The sequence below is a fragment of the Scomber japonicus genome, chromosome 20, assembly GCF_027409825.1.
Source record: "Scomber japonicus isolate fScoJap1 chromosome 20, fScoJap1.pri, whole genome shotgun sequence".
Lineage (NCBI taxonomy): Eukaryota > Metazoa > Chordata > Actinopteri > Scombriformes > Scombridae > Scomber > Scomber japonicus.
This window is the reverse complement of record NC_070597.1, coordinates 1,571,192-1,591,355: the sequence shown is the minus strand read 5'-3', so window position 1 is coordinate 1,591,355 and position 20,164 is coordinate 1,571,192. Positions and strand designations below refer to the sequence as shown.

The 20,164-nt window shown below is 41.7% G+C and overlaps 3 protein-coding genes across 3 annotated transcripts in view; 1 reads left to right on the top strand and 2 right to left on the bottom strand.

Moving 5' to 3' along the window:
* Window positions 1-2,720: 2,720 nt before the first annotated feature.
* LOC128381615 (microfibril-associated glycoprotein 4-like) lies at window positions 2,721-3,989 on the bottom strand. The gene is made up of 4 exons (XM_053341662.1): window positions 3,948-3,989; window positions 3,764-3,860; window positions 3,512-3,679; window positions 2,721-3,015 (listed from the first exon to the last, which is right to left on the bottom strand). The coding sequence occupies exons 1-4, from the start codon at window positions 3,972-3,974 to the stop codon at window positions 2,762-2,764; spliced, it is 546 nt and encodes a 181-aa protein (XP_053197637.1). The 5' UTR covers window positions 3,975-3,989; the 3' UTR covers window positions 2,721-2,761.
* Window positions 3,990-7,828: 3,839 nt separating this feature from the next.
* Window positions 7,829-9,166, bottom strand: LOC128381613 (microfibril-associated glycoprotein 4-like). The gene is made up of 4 exons (XM_053341660.1): window positions 9,125-9,166; window positions 8,941-9,037; window positions 8,687-8,854; window positions 7,829-8,192 (listed from the first exon to the last, which is right to left on the bottom strand). The coding sequence occupies exons 1-4, from the start codon at window positions 9,149-9,151 to the stop codon at window positions 7,939-7,941; spliced, it is 546 nt and encodes a 181-aa protein (XP_053197635.1). The 5' UTR covers window positions 9,152-9,166; the 3' UTR covers window positions 7,829-7,938.
* A 5,560-nt stretch (window positions 9,167-14,726) lies between these two features.
* Window positions 14,727-20,164, top strand: part of rab40b (RAB40B, member RAS oncogene family) — a 22,208-nt gene continuing 16,770 nt past the window's right edge. The window contains exon 1 of the mRNA XM_053341653.1: window positions 14,727-15,179. Within this exon, the coding sequence (XP_053197628.1) occupies window positions 15,038-15,179 (142 nt within the window). The 5' untranslated portion in view covers window positions 14,727-15,037. The remainder of the gene's footprint in view (window positions 15,180-20,164) is intronic.

The following is a 20,164-nucleotide window of genomic DNA, read 5'->3' as shown; positions in this document are numbered from 1 at the left end:
TTTGACTTCATCACATTTCCTCTGTAGTTGTTTTATTCTTTCCTTTACTTCTTATATTTGTTTTCCTTTTAATACCTAACACACACATTACCCTAACCCTGGTGTTACACACTTTATTCGATAGTGACTTTGTTTTATTACTTCTTTATTGTATTCTATCTTTTGTTTTATTAGGGTCATTCTAATTTTTACATGTTTTTAATACGTAAAGCACTTTGTGTTACATTTGCCCTGTATGAAAATACAAATACGGTTCGAGTGGTTATTTATCTCATAACAAAAGCTGCGTCCCAAATTGGGATCTATCTAATGTTCCCAAAAAAGATCATGGTGTGATATGTGTATTAACACTCAATTTAACTTAATTTCAAAATTCTTCAGTTATTCAACTTCTCTTTTGCTTCACATGCTTCTGTCTTTTGTTGTTGAACCATATACTTTGATAATCAGAGAAGAGTTTCTAATGTTTTTCATGTTTCTGGGCTGTTTCAGATTAACAGAGTTCACTTCAGGTCGTCCTGTTTTGACTGTTTGTTTTCACAGAAAGAAAAAAGATCAATTTATTCAGGCCTTTAACAGTCAAACTGCTGATCGACTCATTTTCTAATTGTGTCAACTGCAGCTGTCAGATAAATGTACTCTGTTACTTTCCACCACTGAAAATAAGACACAAGGAGATTCTTTAAGTTTAGGAATTATTTCGTTTTGGAGAAATAAAACTATAATATTTGTATCTGCCTGTATGTGCTTCACTTTGGCCACCAGGGGGCAGCAGAGGAATAACAGCGCTTTAGAATAAATCCAGATAGATAAAATAGGTGATGGTTTCCTGTGTGACCAAACATTCATTCACACAAAGAGATGACAAACTGTACCTCACTGACAATGTTGATTTTATGTGCAAGGAAGATAATCAGACTGTTTTTCTTCTGATTATTTGATAAACATTTCATCACAACTCAATTATTATCCCTTACATACGCTTCAGGGTCACATTTCAGTCATTTTTGCATTTTAGAGCTGTAAAAAAAACACTGTACACATATAAGAAAAATACAATAAATACATTTAAATATAATTTTAAAAAATGGAGTTGTAAATGTTTCAGAATATTGATATTGTTAAATTGTAATAATTAATTGTGAATATACTCTGGTTTTAAAAACATTTGAGAGTTTATAAAATCATGAAGGAAAACACATTTTTGGTGATAATTTAGAAAAAAAGATTTGTGAATAAAAATATTTTATATAATAATGATAATTTAATTTAAAGTTGATCTTTCCACTCATCATGTATTTGGACATTTTTGAGCAGTGAAACTCAGACCTCCTTCTCTCCAGCTACGCTCATCAGCTCTTCCTGGAGGATCCCAAGCTGTTCCCAGACCAGCAGAGATATCTAATCCCTCCAGTGTGTTCTGGGTCTCCTCCCAGTTGGACATACCTGGAACTCCTCTAAAGGGGGGCGTCCAGGAGGATCCTGACCAGGAGCCCAAACCACCTCTGCTGGTTCCTTTCCATGTGAAGGAGCAGCCGCTCTACTCCTAGCCTCTCCCGGATGTCTGAACTCCTGACCCTATCTCTAAGGCTGAGCCCAGACAGTCTCCGGAGGACACTCATTTGGGCCGCTTGTATCCACTATCTCATTGTTTGGGTCACTACCCAAAGCTGGTGAGCATAGGTGAGGGTTGGGATGTAGACTGAATGCTAAACTGAGAGCTTCACCTTCAGGCTCAGCTCTTTCTTCACCAGGACGGTCATCACTACTGATGCTGCACCCATCCACCTGATGCTGCACCCATCCACCTGATGCTGCACCCATCCACCTGATGCTGCACCCATCCACCTGTTGCTGCACCCATCCACCTGTTGCTGCACCCATCCACCTGTTGCTGCACCCATCCACCTGTTGCTGCACCCATCCACCTGATGCTGCACCCATCCACCTGTCAACCTAACGCTCCATCTAACCCTCAATGTAAAGAAGACCCCCAGATACTTAGTCCTTTGTCCTTTGTTTGAGGCAGCAACCCCCCCCCAATCCCAACCTTGAGACAGTTCACCTTTTTCCAGCAGAGCACCATGGCCTCAGATTTGGAGGTGCTGACTCTCATCCTGACCGTTTCACATGTAGAGTCCAACAGAACAACATCAACCACAAAAACCAGAGAAGCAATTCTGAGGTCCCCAGCTGGACTCTCTCTTCCCTGGCTGCATCTTGAGATTCTGTCCATATTCATGCACTATGATATATTCAGTGAAATGACAATTAAAAATAAAGATGAAATAAAAGATTTCTAGATTAGAAAACAATATTAACCACATCTTTTTCAAAGTGCAGTGTCTCTTTTGGTCAGATTTCATTCCAGAAACTAAAATGTGTTTAAAAGTATTAAAAACAAATTACATTTATCTCACTTTTATTTTACAGTTAAAAAGGTTTTCAGACTTTAATAAAGGATAAAATATTTGTTTTTAGGTGTAACATTTCTAAGAGAAGAGAACCTGGATTATTTTTCTACATTTCACTTCCAGATGTTTGTTTTTCACATCGCTGGCGATCGAAGAGACGAGTCAACCGTCAGGATGAAACAGAAGAAAGAGACTTTACACCCAGCAGCTGCTCACACACACACACTCCACTCTGACTTTTATTAATTCTGGAAATCTTTATTTGATTTATATGTGAGGTTACAGATCAGATCAGAGAGAAAGAAAGAAAGAGATCAACAGATATTCTGTTTGTTCGTTCTGGAGAATTACTGCACAGGACGAATCTTCATGCTGATGGTCTTCAGGGAGTAATCATGACCCATCCAGTGTTTCCACTCCACTCCTACAGCAAAGATAGTGGCATCAGCCCCCCAGCGATAAACGCCGTTAGGGTTTGCTCGGTGACAGCCGTTGTACCAGAACGCCCCCAGGAACTGTCTGGCACAGTTTCTGTTGTCAGAGTCCTGGTCTTTGTCGAAGGTGGAGAACTTCTGTCCATTGTGATGATTCATGGAGTCTCCTACAGAAACACAAGAAAACAACAAGTGTATGATCACAACACTGCTGCTAATGACACCATATTATATAATGTTATATAACTATTAACACTACAACTGTCACTACTAATACAGTACTACTGCTATGGCCACCACTTGTACAAATACTTCCAGTACTACTAGTACTGCATCTGCTGCTGCTACTGTAACATAACAACATGCAGTATGTCATGTAGACAAGAACTGTAAAAGGTTGAAGGGATGAAAAACACCTGAAACCTGCTGGGGCTCATTTACATTTTCTCTTTAAATGTGTTTATAAAAACCAAAGCTTCATGTAATTAATAAAACATGAGCAGAACAAGGATTTGTTGTTACTAAGTTGAAAATCTTTGTGAATCTGTCTTTAGCTGAAGGAATCACACAATTAATCCAATATAAGGACAGAAATCCTCAGTGTCTCCATGTGGAAACCAAACATCAGACAAACAGAAGTACTAACTGCTAACAGTAACTGACCTGCTCCTCCATCAGTGAATCCAGACACATGCAGTCTGTATCCGTGGGACTCTGATTCGATGGAGAACGAGGAGTAACGAGCAAATGTTTTGTTCCCACTGAAGTCCTCCATGTCGACCAGCAGCTCAAACTTTTTCCTCTGAGTCAGATGGAAGAGACTCTCCAGGCCTGAAAACACAAACATGAAGTCACGTCAGAGTTTGTTTGTTTTAATGAACAGAGAGTTTCATGAAGTCACATGACTGTTCTCACCCAGCCAGTACTCTCCAGCAGCGCTACCAAAGCCCGTCTTGTATTGATCCCAGGGCCTGTAGAAGTTCACTGAGCCGTCCATCCTCCTCTGGAACACCTGGGGGTTATTATGACGGTCAAACAGGAAGTGTTCATACTGAAAACCACTCAGCTGTGACTTGATGACTTCTGTTCAAAAACTCACCGTCCAGCCTCCTCCATCTGAGTCCATGTCACAGTACACCTACACACAAACACACTCATTAGTAAATATGATCCTTTACTAAAACTATATTCAACCAATCAGCAGCTGCCACGTCTTGAGTCTGAAGCACCTTAAAGTGTCACTGACAGCTGCTAGCTGCTCCAACTGACTCCTATTCAACAAGTCTCAACTTCTCTCTAGAAATACTGAGTCAGTCATTGTTTTCAACGAGTCATTCTGGTCTCAATCTCCAAATTCAGGCCCTCTAATAAGTGTGCTGGTGGTCATTTTGGAAATTATCGCCCCATTAAAGGACCAGTGTGTAAGATTAAGGGGACATTTAATATAATATTCATAATAATGGTTTTATTAGTGTATTAAAACCTAAAAATAAGAATTGTTGTGATATCAGCATAGACTGAACCTCTATATCTACAGAGGTCCTCTTCCACAGAGCCTACCATGTTTCTACAGAAGCCCAGAACAGACAAACCAAACACTGGCTTGTTATGACCTGACTCAAGTGGCCACAACAAAAGGGAGACACATCATGTTACAAAACGACAGATTCAAAATCTTGTTATTGTCCATTGTGTCAAATCATCATCTGAAACCCTAACCCAAATAAATGTAGTGGAGTAGAAAGTACAATATTTCCCTCTGACATGTAGAAAGTAGCATCACATGGAAATACTACAGTAAAGTACAAGTATCTCAAACTGTACTACAGTAAAGTACAAGTACCTCTACATTTTCCTTAAGTACAGTACTTGAGTAAATGTACTGTACTTTCCACCACTGTGTGACAGTGTGAGGGTTCATGTGTAGTCTGTGTCCTGCTGAAAGCTCAGACATAGAGTCAGTCTGTGGATACAACTAGATGGAACTAATAGACAACAGAGACATCTAGTGGTGGAACGTGTTCATTTCAACAGAGCCTCCAGTTATATCTGCTGGTTTAGTAGAATCAACCTGAACTGTCTTCACATGGTGATGGACTCATCTTTGAACCAACATCTTCTAACTGTGTCCCAGAGAGGATGAAGTGTACCTGGACAGCAGACGTGGCTCCGATGGGATAGATGGTGTACACTCCACTGAGTTGGCTGTTGTCATTGTTATGGATGTCACTGCAGTCCAGCGGGAGGACGAGAGGTAAGCAGCAGGTCAACACTGGAGCCAGGAGGAGGAGGAAGACTGAAACCAGCTGCAACAGAAACACAACAGCACACACAAAATAAAATAAAACTAAACTCAGAGAAGATTCACTTCCAACCTTGTTAAAACAACTGACTGTAATTTGGGATTTTTGGGATTTTTAAACAGACTATTTCAGAGAATCAGACTGAAACTACTGATCAGTTTTAATTCAGTCAGGTGTATAAAGTCACAAACTTACCTTCATCGTCAGAGTTCTGCTGAGAGGATCTGATGAAAATCTTGATGTCAGTCAGTCTGGATGCTCTGATGTGTCTTAACTGTATATATGCCCCAAAGATCAATAAATGACTATACAGTTGCTGCGTCATACTGATAAAACTATTTGCTGAACAAGTGGAAACATGATGTCCTTGACCTAAGGTGTCCTCTTGTTTCTGCCCTATAGTCGGTCTGTTAGGACATAAATGGGCTTATGAGAAAAATAGAAATGAATATAATAAAATATGTTTTTATGATTTACAGCAAACTAAAGATCTACCTTTTAAATCTGTTTTTTAATTGAACTTTATTTTATTTATTAATCTGTATTTTATTTTATCTTTTAACCTGTTTTACTACTTAGAATATCCTTTTATTCACAACCCACCTTTTATGTCTGCTTTGACTTCATCACATTTCCTCTGTAGTTGTTTTATTCTTTTCTTTACTTCTTATATTTGTTTTCCTTTTAATACCTAACACACACATTACCCTAACCCTGGTGTTACACACTTTATTCTATAGTGACTTTGTTTTATTACTTCTTTATTGTATTTTATCTTTTGTTTTATTTGGGTTTTCCTAATTTTTACATGTTTTAATACGTAAAGCACTTTGTGTTACATTTGCCCTGTATGAAAATACAAATACGGTTCGAGTGGTTATTTATCTCATAACAAAAGCTGCGTCCCAAATTGGGATCTATCTAATTGATGGGAAAATACAAATCTCTTATTCATTTTGTGTTCCTATAACCAGTAATACGTTCCTATAACCAGTAACACCAATGTCTTATATTCATTTTTACATTTGCATAATCAGTTTGCAACATTATATTCAGTTTACTGGTGATTGTACTTTTATACATTATATTAGTATGTGTTAGAATGGTTAGCGTGACTATTTTTATGACTGTAGTAATGATTAAAAGTGTATGCATTATACTTTGCATTCCACACTTGTAGAGTAGTTATTGTGCTTGTGATTGTAAGAGGCCACAGTGCTAGAAGGTCAAGAAGTTAACACTTGCTCTTTGTTGCAGTAAATTTCCATCCTATGTTATGAGATATTTTCACTAATGTTGAAGATCGCAAGTGGTGGGAGAGAGAGACTCGACAACGGAGACAGCACGGGATGGCTCCAGAGGGAAAACAGCCCACCACCTGGTGCCCTGATAACACTTGTTGATAAATATGATAATTAATCATCATGTTCCCAAAAAAGATCATGGTGTGATATTTGTATTAACACTCAATTTAACTTAATTTCAAAATTCTTCAGTTATTCAACTTCTCTTTTGCTCCACATGCTTCTGTCTTTTGTTGTTGAACCATATACTTTGATAATCAGAGAAGAGTTTCTAATGTTTTTCATGTTTCTGGGCTGTTTCAGATAAACAGAGTTCACTTCAGGTCGTCCTGTTTTGACTGTTTGTTTTCACAGAAAGAAAAAAGATCAATTTATTCAGGCCTTTAACAGTCAAACTGCTGATCGACTCATTTTCTAATTGTGTCAACTGCAGCTGTCAGATAAATGTACTCTGTTACTTTCCACCACTGAAAATAAGACACAAGGAGATTCTTTAAGTTTAGGAATTATTTCGTTTTGGAGAAATAAAACTATAATATTTGTATCTGCCTGTATGTGCTTCTTCACTTTGGCCACCAGGGGGCAGCAGAGGAATAGCAGCGCTTTAGAATAAATCCAGATAGATAAAATAGGTGATGGTTTCCTGTGTGACCAAACATTCATTCACACAAAGAGATGACAAACTGTACCTCACTGACAATGTTGATTTTATGTGCAAGGAAGATAATCAGACTGTTTTTCTTCTGATTATTTGATAAACATTTCATCACAACTCAATTATTATCCCTTACATACGCTTCAGGGTCACATTTCAGCCATTTTTGCATTTTAGAGCTGTAAAAAAAACACTGTACACATATAAGAAAAATACAATAAATACATTTAAATATAATTTTAAAAATGGAGTTGTAAATGTTTCAGAATATTGATATTGTTAAATTGTAATAATTAATTGTGAATATACTCTGGTTTTAAAAACATTTGAGAGTTTATAAAATCATGAAGGAAAACACATTTTTGGTGATAATTTAGGAAAAAAAAGATTTGTGAATAAAAATATTTTATATAATAATGATAATTTAATTTAAAGTTGATCTTTCCACTCATCATGTATTTGGACATTTTTAACAGGTTGTTTTAAATTGTCTTTAATGATGACGTCACGCAAAGAGTGTCACGGCCCTGCCCACGTCATGACAGACGTCTCCGGCGTCATATCCGAGATCCAGGTTGCCCTGGCAACCCTAGTTCTAATTAATTATTCTAAAGACTGAAGTGAAATCAATAAATTATGACAAATCAAATTCGGTCTTCAACTGTTGACCTTTTCGCTTTACACCCAGCAGCGGCTCACACACACACTCCACTCTGACTTTTATTCATGCTGGAAATATTTATTTGATATATATGTGAGGTTACAGATTAGATCAGAAAGAAAGAAAGAAAGAGATCAACAGATATTCTGTTTGTTCGTTCTGGAGAATTACTGCACAGGACGAATCTTCATGCTGATGGTCTTCAGGGAGTAGTCATGACCCTTCCACGTGGACCACTCCACTCCTACAGCATAGAGAGTGCCATCAGCCCCCCAGCGATAAACACCGTTAGGGTTTGAATCGTGACATTTGCTATACCAGAACGCCCCCAGGTACTGTCTGGCACAGTGATCGTTGTCAGAGTCCTGGTCTTTGTCGAAGGTGGAGAACTTCTGTCCGTTGTGAAAAAGCAGGCCGTCTCCTACAGAAACACAAGAAACAACAAGTGTATGATCACAACACTGCTGCTAATGACACCATATTATATAATGTTATATAACTATTAACACTACAACTGTCACTACTAATACAGTACTACTGCTATGGCCACCACTTGTACAAATACTTCCAGTACTACTAGTACTGCATCTGCTGCTGCTACTGTAACATAACAACATGCAGTATGTCATGTAGACAAGAACTGTAAAAGGTTGAAGGGATAAAAACACCTGAAACCTGCTGGGGCTCATTTACATTTTTCCTTTAAATGTGTTTATAAAAACCAAAGCTTCATGTAATTAATAAAACATGAGCAGAACACAGATTTGTTGTTACTGAGCTGAAAATCTTTGTGAATCTGTCTTTAGCTGAAGGAATCACACAAATAATCCAATATAAGGACAGAAATCCTCAGTGTCTCCATGTGGAAACCAAACATCAGACAAACAGAAGTACTAACTGCTAACAGTAACTGACCTGCTCCTCCATCAGTGAATCCAGACACATTCAGTCTGTATCCGTGGGACTCTGGGTCGATGGAGAACGAGGAGTAACAAGCAAATGTTTTGTTCCCACTGAAGTCCTCCATGTCGACACGAAGCTCGACCTTTTTACTCAGAGTCAGATGGAAGAGACTCTCCAGGCCTGAAAACACACAAACATGAAGTCACATCAGAGTTTGTTTGTTTTAATGAACAGAGAGTTTCATGAAGTCACATGACTGTTCTCACCCAGCCAGTACTCTCCAGCAGCGTTACCAAAGCCCTTCTTGTAGTGATCCCAGGGCCTGTAGAAGTTCACCGAGCCGTCCATCCTCCTCTGGAACACCTGGGGGTTATTATGACAGTCAAACAGGAAGTGTTCATACTGAAAACCACTCAGCTGTGACTTGATGACTTCTGTTCAAAAACTCACCGTCCAGCCTCCTCCTGCTGAGTCCATGTCACAGTACACCTACACACAAACACACTCATTAGTAAATGTGATCCTTTACTAAAACTATATTCAACCAATCAGCAGCTGCCACGTCTTGAGTCTAAAGCACCTTAAAGTGTCACTGACAGCTGCTAGCTGCTCCAACTGACTCCTATTCAACAAGTCTCAACTTCTCTCTAGAAATACTGAGTCAGTCATTGTTTTCAACGAGTCATTCTGGTCTCAATCTCTAAACTCAGGCCCTCTAATAAGTGTGCTGGTGGTCATTTTGGAAATTATTAGTAAAAGGACCAGTGTGTAAGATTAAGGGGACGTACTGTCAGACATTTAATACAATATATTGATAATAATTTTTATTGGTGTATTATCACCTGAAAATAGAATTGTGTTTTTGTCAGCATAGAATGAACCTTGATATCTACAGACATTCAAAAGCTTGTTATATTATCCATTGTGTCAAATCTTAATCTGAAAAGTAAAGCTGTCAAATAAATGTAGTGGAGTAGAAAGTACTTGAGTAAATGTACTGAGTAACTTTCCACCACTGTGTGACAGTGTGAGGGTTCATGTGTAGTTTGTGTCCTGCTGAAAGCTCAGACATACAGTCAGTCTGTGGATACAACTAGATGGACCTAATAGACAACAGAGACATCTAGTGGTGGAACGTGTTCATTACAACAGAGCCTCCAGTTATATCTGCTGGTTTAGTAGAATCAACCTGAACTGTCTTCACATGGTGATGGACTCATCTTTGAACCAACATCTTCTAACTGTGTCCCAGAGAGGATGAAGTGTACCTGGACAGCAGACGTGGCTCCAATGGGATAGATGGTGTACACTCCACTGAGTTGGCTGATGTCATTGTTATGGATGTCACTGCAGTCCAGCGGGAGGTCGAGCAGTAAGCAGCAGGTCAACACTGGAGCCAGGAGGAGGAGGAAGACTGAAACCAGCTGCAACAGAAACACAGCAGCTCACACAAAATAAAATAAAACTAAACTCAGAGAAGATTCACGTCCAACCTTGTTAAAACAACTGACTGTAATTTGGGATTTTTGGAACTTTTTAAACAGACTATTTCAGAGAATCAGACTGAAACTACTGATCAGTTTTAATTCAGTCAGGTGTATAAAGTCACAAACTTACCTTCATCATCAGAGGTCTGCTGAGAGGATCTGATGAAAATCTTGATGTCAGTCAGTCTGGATGCTCTGATGTGTCTGAACTGTATTTATGCCCCAAAGATCAATAAATGACTAAACAGCTGCTGATTCACACTGATAAAACTATTTGTTGAACAAGTGGAAACATGATGTCCTTGAGTGGGTGTGTTCCTGATTACATGCTGTCCTCTTGTTTCTGCTCTATTGTCGGTCTGTTAGGACATAAATCGGCTTATGAGAAAAATAGAAATGAATATAATAAAATATCTTTTCATGATTTACAGCAAACTAAAGATCTACTTTTCAAATCTGTTTTTAATTGAACTTTATTTTATTTATTAATCTGACTTTTATTTTATCTTTTAACCTGTTTTACTGCTTAGAATATCCTTTTATTCACAACCCACCTTTTATGTCTGCTTTGACTTCATCACATTTCCTCTGTAGTTGTTTTATTCTTTTCTTTACTTCTTATATTTGTTTTCCTTTTAATACCTAACACACACATTACCCTAACCCTGGTGTTACACACTTTATTCTATAGTGACTTTGTTTTATTACTTCTTTATTGTATATTATCTTTTGTTTTATTAGGGTCTTTCTAATTTTTACATGTTTTTAATACGTAAAGCACTTTGTGTTACATTTGCCCTGCATGAAAATACAAATACGGTTCGAGTGGTTATTTATCTCATAACAAAAGCTGCGTCCCAAATTGGGATCTATCTAATGTTCCCAAAAAAGATCATGGTGTGATATGTGTATTAACACTGTAATGGAAATTCTTATTATTCATCTTGTCTGAGCAAATGAGTAGTTATGTTATTTGATTAGATGTATGTGTGTGTGTGTCATAATCTGTTGACCATGCCATGAAATGCTGATTTAATGACCTTTGATGGAACATCATGTATGTTATAATCTGCTGATTATCTATTGTCCTGATTGTATACACGTGATGACGTGCCTATTGTGATGGCATTGGTCTGTTGATAGAACAATGTCTCCCTTTCTATGATAATGTATTGTATATAATCTGACTGTTTACTCTGCTCCGGGCTCGCTTTTTCATCTCACGCCTGAGACAGAAGGAGTCGGTCTGCAGACGACTGAATAAACTACAGAAAGACAACGTCACGGCTTTGTGCTTCTTGATGAATAAAAATTGCCAGAACAATTGGCGTTGTCGGCAGGTCACCCGTGAGCCGGCATTCGGGACTCAGCGCTGCAGGTTAAGTCTGTACAGCTGGAGTCTGGGACTCCAAAACGCCCCAAACCTCCCTGTCAAAGAGAGTAGAGAAGTGGGGGACCTGACACGTGAGGACCGACGCTCACTCACTGGCGTGATCAAGGAACTTTTTCTGGCACATAACCTTGTCTTTCTGGTGAGTACAATCAGTTATAATAGATCCTCGCCACCGAGGGTGGGTGTAATAGACGTATTAACAGGGCAGGTGCTTTCCGCTGTAGGATCACTGAAGCTTCGGGGGTCTGGGACCTTAGAGACTGTAGCAGACAGTCCGTGTGCACATTAAAAAGCTTTGAATATTACCATCAACGATCGTTTAGTTGTAGGTTTAAAGTTCTAAGAACGTAGGGGTATAGAATATTTTTACTTTTTCACTCTACTTGTAAAAAAAAAAAAAAGTGAGGAGTTTAGTAAAAATAACACAATTAAAATAAACCTTTAGAGAAAACTAACAGTGAGTAAAATATCTACACTAAATTAACTGAAGTAGCAATAAATAATAAATAAAAATCCAAGGTCCTTACAAATCCACCTAAAGAGAAGAAGCAACTAAAAATCTAAAACAAATTTATTTTTTTTGCCACAATGGGCTCTAACAGTACCAAGGATGAAACACCTGTAAATCCACCTGTAATGTCTTCTCCCAATATTAGGTTTATGATCACAAAATATGGTGAACAAGTACTGACCAACTTGGAATCTGGGTTCAAGAGTGTGGGTTTGACGACTTCTCTTGATCCAAATGGGAAACAAATGGACAAAGGTAGCTGGGAATTTCCCGGAGGAAGAACCAAGATTGACTAATCCATTGTGGACACATGTAATGAACAATCAATATAGACAAACAGTGACTGAGCTTTGTGACAGAATCAAAGCAGCTTTCCCTCTAAGACTGGATATGGGAAAGATATCAGCTTGCAGGCAGGGGGATAATGAGACTGTGTCTGATTATCTCACTCGACTCACAGAGGTCCACAACACACACAGTGGCCTCCAATGTCCAGCTGACATAGGGGGTGCTAACCCAATCACCCCATGGGAGGCGCACCTGCGGGACCGCTTCATCAATGGCATTCACCCAGAGATCAGTGCGATGGTTAAACGTAACTGTCTGACATGGGACTATGGCCACCTCGAGACGGTTGAATAGACGGTTGTTGATAGAACAATGTCTCCCTTTCTATGATAATGTATTGTATATAATCTGACTGTTTCCTCTGCTCCGGGCTCGCTTTTTCATCTCACGCCTGAGACAGAAGGAGTCGGTCTGCAGACGACTGAATAAACTAGAGAAAGACAACGTTACCGGCTTTGTGCTTCTTGATAAATAAAAATTGCCAGAACAACACTCAATTTAACTTAATTTCAACATTCTTCAGTTATTCAACTTCTCTTTTGCTCCACATGCTTCTGTCTTTTGTTGTTGAACCATATACTTTGATAATCAGAGAAGAGTTTCTAATGTTTTTCATGTTTCTGGGCTGTTTCAGATTAACAGATTTCACTTGAGGTCGTCCTGTTTTGACTGTTTGTTTTCACAGAAAGAAAAAAGATCAATTTATTCAGGCCTTTAACAGTCAAACTGCTGACCGACTCATTTTCTAATTGTGTCAACTGCAGCTGTCAGATAAATGTACTCTGTTACTTTCCACCACTGAAAATAAGACACAAGGAGATTCTTTAAGTTTAGGAATTATTTCGTTTTGGAGAAATAAAACTATAATATTTGTATCTGCCTGTATGTGCTTCACTTTGGCCACCAGGGGGCAGCAGAGGAATAGCAGCGCTTTAGAATAAATCCAGATAGATAAAATAGGTGATGGTTTCCTGTGTGACCAAACATTCATTCACACATAGAGTGGAATATGAACAATATGTTATGGGTTAAACTGTAAACTGAAAATAAAATATTATTAAAGGGAAATCAAAATAGTGGACAATAAAATAAAAATACAATTCATACATTAAAATATAATTCTAAAAAATGGAGTGTTGTTTCAGGATATTGATATTGTTAAATTGTAATAATTAATTGTGAATATACTCTGGTTTTAAAAACATTTTAGAGTTTATAAAATCATGAAGGAAAACACATTTTTGGTGATAATTTAGGAAAAAAAAGATTTGTGAATAAAAATATTTTATATAATAATGATAATTTAATTTAAAGTTGATCTTTCCACTCATCATGTATTTGGACATTTTTAACAGGTTGTTTTAAATTGTCTTTTTTTTATATAATACACACTTTTTTATTGAAGTTTAACACACAAATAATAGGCTACAGGCAGGGAGAGATCAATTCACTCAATCAGGTAACCATCTAGGTCAGAAATATGCTCCCTTTTGTAAATGAGTGAAAACCACCACACTGATACTTCTCAATAGATAAACACAATAAATCATTGACAGCACTACGTTATCAAGGCAACCATTAGCCTACCTTACAGACAGCCAGTCAGTAAAAGGGCTCCAAGTAAACATATTGATCCAGTTTGTCCAGTAGGGAGTATGTCACCCTCTCGTAGGCAGCAAGCTGTGCCATTGTTGTAGTCCATTCTTCATAAGGAGGGGGGTATGTTTTCCTCCAGTGTCTTAGTAGTATCCGTTTAGCTGTTGTTAGAGCCAAAATAATCCATCTTTTCTCAAAGCAGGAAAAGTTATTGTCCCGAAGCTCAGTGGTCGATCCCAAGATAGCCAGTTTTGCAGAGATTTGGAAACTTTTGTGCAAGACTTCAAATATAATCTGATGAATGTTATTCCACCAGTCTTTAAGTGCTGGGCATGTCCAGAGTATATGTAGTATAGAAGCACCTCTCCCGTCACATCTCCAGCAAGAGTCTGCTGTAATTAGGTTCCATTTATAAAGTTGTTGTGGCGTCCGATGCCATCTGTGTATTATTTTCAGTTGAATTTACAGTCTTTAACGATGACGTCACGCAAAGAGTGACACGGCCCCGCCCACGTCATGACGGACGTCTCCGGCGTCAAATCCGAGCTCCAGGTTGCCCTAGCAACTCCACGGATGGACCAATCAGAGGGAAGCCACCTCTCCTCCCCTCCTCCCCCACATCAACCAGCTGACACCACCGCCGCTGGAGCAGGGAGGCGGAGGAGGGATGGCCAGAGATCCCACAACTCTTCCCTCTCAGTCCGGACTCCACGAACCGAGCTGAGGATTTTTATCTTCGTGCGTAAAAGCGCGGATGGCACAGATGGCACAGATGTCGGAGTCGGTGATGACACTGGACACTTGTAGCTCTCTGGACACAATCTGAGCCGGGTGACCAGACTGTTTGGTGCATGTAAACACGCACAGAGTCTCCGTCGTGGATCATTGAGGGACTTTAATTTACGAGGATTTATTTGGTGTCTCTGCGTTCTTGGACCGGGCTGTTTGCAGGAGGAAGAGGAAGAGGAGGAAGAGGAAGAGGAGGGTTACATGCTGCCGAGTCTCGTCTCATGATGGGACCGTAGAGGATGAGCCACAGAAGCAGCCCGGCCAGAGCGTACGACTTTCTCCTCAAGTTCCTGCTGGTGGGAGACAGTGATGTGGGGAAAGGAGAGATCCTGGCGAGCCTGCAGGACGGAGCCAGCGAGTCTCCGTACGGATACAACATGGGTGAGAGAGAGAGAGAGAGAGAGAGAGAGAGAGAGACGGTCTGAGTTCGTCTCTTAATAACGTCAAACTGCATCAGCATAGAAAGAGTTTTACATTTTAACTCATTTCATTTCACTAAATTCAAAGAGTCAAAAGCAAAGTTATTATTTGTATAAAGTAATTGAGGATAATGATGCAAACAGAGTGCAGGTTGATATCTAATGATTCTTCCTCCTTTGTAGAAGTGAAACGTTCATAGCAGCTGTAGTTCACTGCCATAGTGTCTCTCATAGTTTATTAAACTGATTTTACTGTTACTTTGTGCATCAGATTGGGATCATTCATGTTTTCCAGTGAAACAGGTTTGACAGGTGAGAGGATTCAGGTGTTATGGAGAAATGTTTCTACGGTGGCCCAGAACAGACAAAACAACTGAATATCTTAACACGTCAAAAACAAAACGTATCACTCTGGCTTGTGAGGAAGTGTGAATATCAGAGGTTTTTAAACTACAGAAAACCGATCAGTTGACAATGTAAATAATCGTTAGTTGTTCCCTGGTATGAAGTATTAACTGTAAAAAACTAACCTGTTTATGTAATGTTTATCACCCTATCATACGTTTGTCATTTGTCATTGCTTATGTGTGTGTGTGTGTGTGTGTGTGTGTGTGTGTGTGTTAAACCTGTCAAGGACTGTGTGTGGTATTAATAAACACAGCTGCTGGTGACTCATGGCTGCCAGCAGGGGGCGATCTGGACGAGCCGACACTCTCCAAGCTTCACTCACAGCTTACAGACGATCAGATGATGTAATTCACACGCAGGCAGCATGTTGGAGGTCTGCAGCTTGTTGGAGGTCTGCAGCTTGTTGGAGGTTGGAGGTCTGCAGCTTGTTGGAGGTTGGAGGTCTGCAGCATGTTGGAGGTCTGCAGCTTGTTGGAGGTTGGAGGTCTGCAGCTTGTTGGAGGTCTGCAGCTTGTTGGAGGTCTGCAGCTTGTTGGAGGTTGGAGGTCTGCAGCATGTTGGAGGTCTGCAGCTTGTTGGAGGTTGGAGGTCTGCAGCTTGTTGGAGGTCTGCAGCTTGTTGGAGGTCTGCAGCATGTTGGAGGTCTGCAGCTTGTTGGAGGTCTGCAGCTTGTTGGAGGTTGGAGGTCTGCAGCTTGTTGGAGGTCTGCAGCTTGTTGGAGGTTGGAGGTCTGCAGCTTGTTGGAGGTCTGCAGCTTGTTGGAGGTTGGAGGTCTGCAGCTTGTTGGAGGTCTGCAGCTTGTTGGAGGTTGGAGGTCTGCAGCATGTTGGAGGTCTGCAGCTTGTTGGAGGTTGGAGGTCTGCAGCATGTTGGAGGTCTGCAGCATGTTGGAGGTCTGCAGCATGTTGGAGGTCTGCAGCTTGTTGGAGGTTGGAGGTCTGCAGCTTGTTGGAGGTCTGCAGCTTGTTGGAGGTTGGAGGTCTGCAGCATGTTGGAGGTCTGCAGCTTGTTGGAGGTTGGAGGTCTGCAGCTTGTTGGAGGTCTGCAGCTTGTTGGAGGTCTGCAGCATGTTGGAGGTCTGCAGCTTGTTGGAGGTCTGCAGCTTGTTGGAGGTTGGAGGTCTGCAGCTTGTTGGAGGTCTGCAGCATGTTGGAGGTCTGCAGCATGTTGGAGGTCTGCAGCATGTTGGAGGTTGGAGGTCTGCAGCTTGTTGGAGGTCTGCAGCTTGTTGGAGGTCTGCAGCTTGTTGGAGGTCTGCAGCTTGTTGGAGGTCTGCAGCATGTTGGAGGTCTGCAGCATGTTGGAGGTCTGCAGCATGTTGGAGGTCTGCAGCATGTTGGAGGTTGGAGGTCTGCAGCTTGTTGGAGGTCTGCAGCTTGTTGGAGGTCTGCAGCTTGTTGGAGGTCTGCAGCATGTTGGAGGTTGGAGGTCTGCAGCTTGTTGGAGGTCTGCAGCATGTTGGAGGTCTGCAGCTTGTTGGAGGTCTGCAGCTTGTTGGAGGTCTGCAGCTTGTTGGAGGTCTGCAGCATGTTGGAGGTTGGAGGTCTGCAGCTTGTTGGAGGTTGGAGGTCTGCAGCTTGTTGGAGGTCTGCAGCATGTTGGAGGTCTGCAGCTTGTTGGAGGTCTGCAGCTTGTTGGAGGTCTGCAGCTTGTTGGAGGTCTGCAGCATGTTGGAGGTTGGAGGTCTGCAGCATGTTGGAGGTCTGCAGCTTGTTGGAGGTCTGCAGCTTGTTGGAGGTCTGCAGCTTGTTGGAGGTCTGCAGCATGTTGGAGGTCTGCAGCATGTTGGAGGTCTGCAGCATGTTGGAGGTCTGCAGCATGTTGGAGGTCTGCAGCTTGTTGGAGGTCTGCAGCATGTTGGAGGTTGGAGGTCTGCAGCATGTTGGAGGTTGGAGGTCTGCAGCTTGTTGGAGGTCTGCAGCTTGTTGGAGGTCTGCAGCTTGTTGGAGGTCTGCAGCATGTTGGAGGTCTGCAGCATGTTGGAGGGCTGCAGCTTGTTGGAGGTCTGCAGCTTGTTGGAGGTCTGCAGCATGTTGGAGGTTGGAGGTCTGCAGCTTGTTGGAGGTCTGCAGCATGTTGGAGGTCTGCAGCATGTTGGAGGTCTGCAGCTTGTTGGAGGTTGGAGGTCTGCAGCTTGTTGGAGGTCTGCAGCATGTTGGAGGTTGGAGGTCTGCAGCATGTTGGAGGTCTGCAGCTTGTTGGAGGTCTGCAGCTTGTTGGAGGTTGGAGGTCTGCAGCTTGTTGGAGGTCTGCAGCTTGTTGGAGGTCTGCAGCTTGTTGGAGGTCTGCAGCATGTTGGAGGTTGGAGGTCAGCAGCATGTTGGAGGTCTGCAGCTTGTTGGAGGTCTGCAGCATGTTGGAGGTCTGCAGCTTGTTGGAGGTCTGCAGCATGTTGGAGGTCTGCAGCATGTTGGAGGTCTGCAGCATGTTGGAGGTCTGCAGCTTGTTGGAGGTCTGCAGCTTGTTGGAGGTCTGCAGCATGTTGGAGGTCTGCAGCTTGTTGGAGGTCTGCAGCATGTTGGAGGTCTGCAGCTTGTTGGAGGTCTGCAGCTTGTTGGAGGTCTGCAGCTTGTTGGAGGTCTGCAGCATGTTGGAGGTCTGCAGCATGTTGGAGGTCTGCAGCTTGTTGGAGGTCTGCAGCTTGTTGGAGGTCTGCAGCATGTTGGAGGTTGGAGGTCTGCAGCATATTGGAGGTCTGCAGCATGTTGGAGGTCTGCAGCTTGTTGGAGGTCTGCAGCATGTTGGAGGTCTGCAGCATGTTGGAGGTCTGCAGCTTGTTGGAGGTCTGCAGCATGTTGGAGGTCTGCAGCATGTTGGAGGTTGGAGGTCTGCAGCATGTTGGAGGTCTGCAGCTTGTTGGAGGTCTGCAGCATGTTGGAGGTTGGAGGTCTGCAGCTTGTTGGAGGTCTGCAGCTTGTTGGAGGTCTGCAGCATGTTGGAGGTTGGAGGTCTGCAGCTTGTTGGAGGTCTGCAGCATGTTGGAGGTCTGCAGCATGTTGGAGGTCTGCAGCATGTTGGAGGTCTGCAGCTTGTTGGAGGTTGGAGGTCTGCAGCTTGTTGGAGGTCTGCAGCTTGTTGGAGGTTGGAGGTCTGCAGCTTGTTGGAGGTCTGCAGCATGTTGGAGGTCTGCAGCTTGTTGGAGGTCTGCAGCATGTTGGAGGTCTGCAGCATGTTGGAGGTCTGCAGCATGTTGGAGGTCTGCAGCTTGTTGGAGGTTGGAGGTCTGCAGCTTGTTGGAGGTCTGCAGCTTGTTGGAGGTCTGCAGCTTGTTGGAGGTCTGCAGCTTGTTGGAGGTTGGAGGTCTGCAGCATGTTGGAGGTCTGCAGCTTGTTGGAGGTCTGCAGCATGTTGGAGGTCTGCAGCATGTTGGAGGTCTGCAGCTTGTTGGAGGTCTGCAGCTTGTTGGAGGTCTGCAGCTTGTTGGAGGTCTGCAGCTTGTTGGAGGTCTGCAGCGACTGCGTACGCTCCATTACATAATCACATGTAAAACCTGTTTCAGAGCGAAGCTGGTAAAATATTAATAATCATCTCTCTGTGTAATCTCTTTATAGTTTTCATCTTTTGCAGTTACGACATTCAAGTTATTTGAACTCTTGATTTAGTTTTTTCTGTTCTTGATATATGAATCCATTCTGTCAATTTAACAATTTGTTGTCCTGATTTAGTAATTTTGCTTTTTGATATATTTTTGATGGACAGGAAGTAAAACTCTGAGATAAACGAGAGCTGGATGACTCGTCCTGCAGATTTTAAGGGATATCAGAGATGACACAGTCTTGCATTTAAAGTAAATCCACATAGTTTTTTACTCGAGAGTCGGAATATAACCTCCAATCAGTCCACAGTGAGAAGCTGGACACGGGGGTGAAGTCTGTTAAATGGAGGTATGTTGTTGTCTCAGTATGTGGATAAGAGTGTAGAAGATCAGAAAATCATCTGGATTTGACTGTAAACTTTGGATTTGTCTTGTGTGGATGACAAACCCGACAGCAGGGTTTTAATCTGCAGAGCCGCTTCACTTTGTGACTCACACACAGATAAGTGGATTCTCACAGGAAAATAAATCGGCTGGTGCAGATTTAATATTTCAGGCATTTAGCTGACATCCGGAGCGACTTAGTGTGACAGCAGGGAAAGAGCCTCAGACTGTAGACATAACCTGCAGCAGCCAGGAGCGAGGAGGTCAAAGGTCAGGGATGACACCAACGCCACTGTGGATGCAGGAGAACATCCGAATGATCCCAGAATGATCCCAGAAAATAGACATAAGAGCTTAAGAGCCGATTTCATTGGCTGATACAGATTGTTGAGGCAGGTACAGATGTTGGGCCTCATTCACAAACCTGTACGCACAAGTCCAGGATTCATCAATATGTTCTTGTCTAATTTACTCTCACTCTGGTGGTGTTGGTGCACCAGGTCTGCAGGATGCGTACAGGATTCACAATCAGGCTCTAAACAGTGACACTGGCCTTCTCTGACTTCTGCTTTTAAAACTGTTGCTTGCATTTAACAGGCAGTAAAGTAGTTTTGGTTATT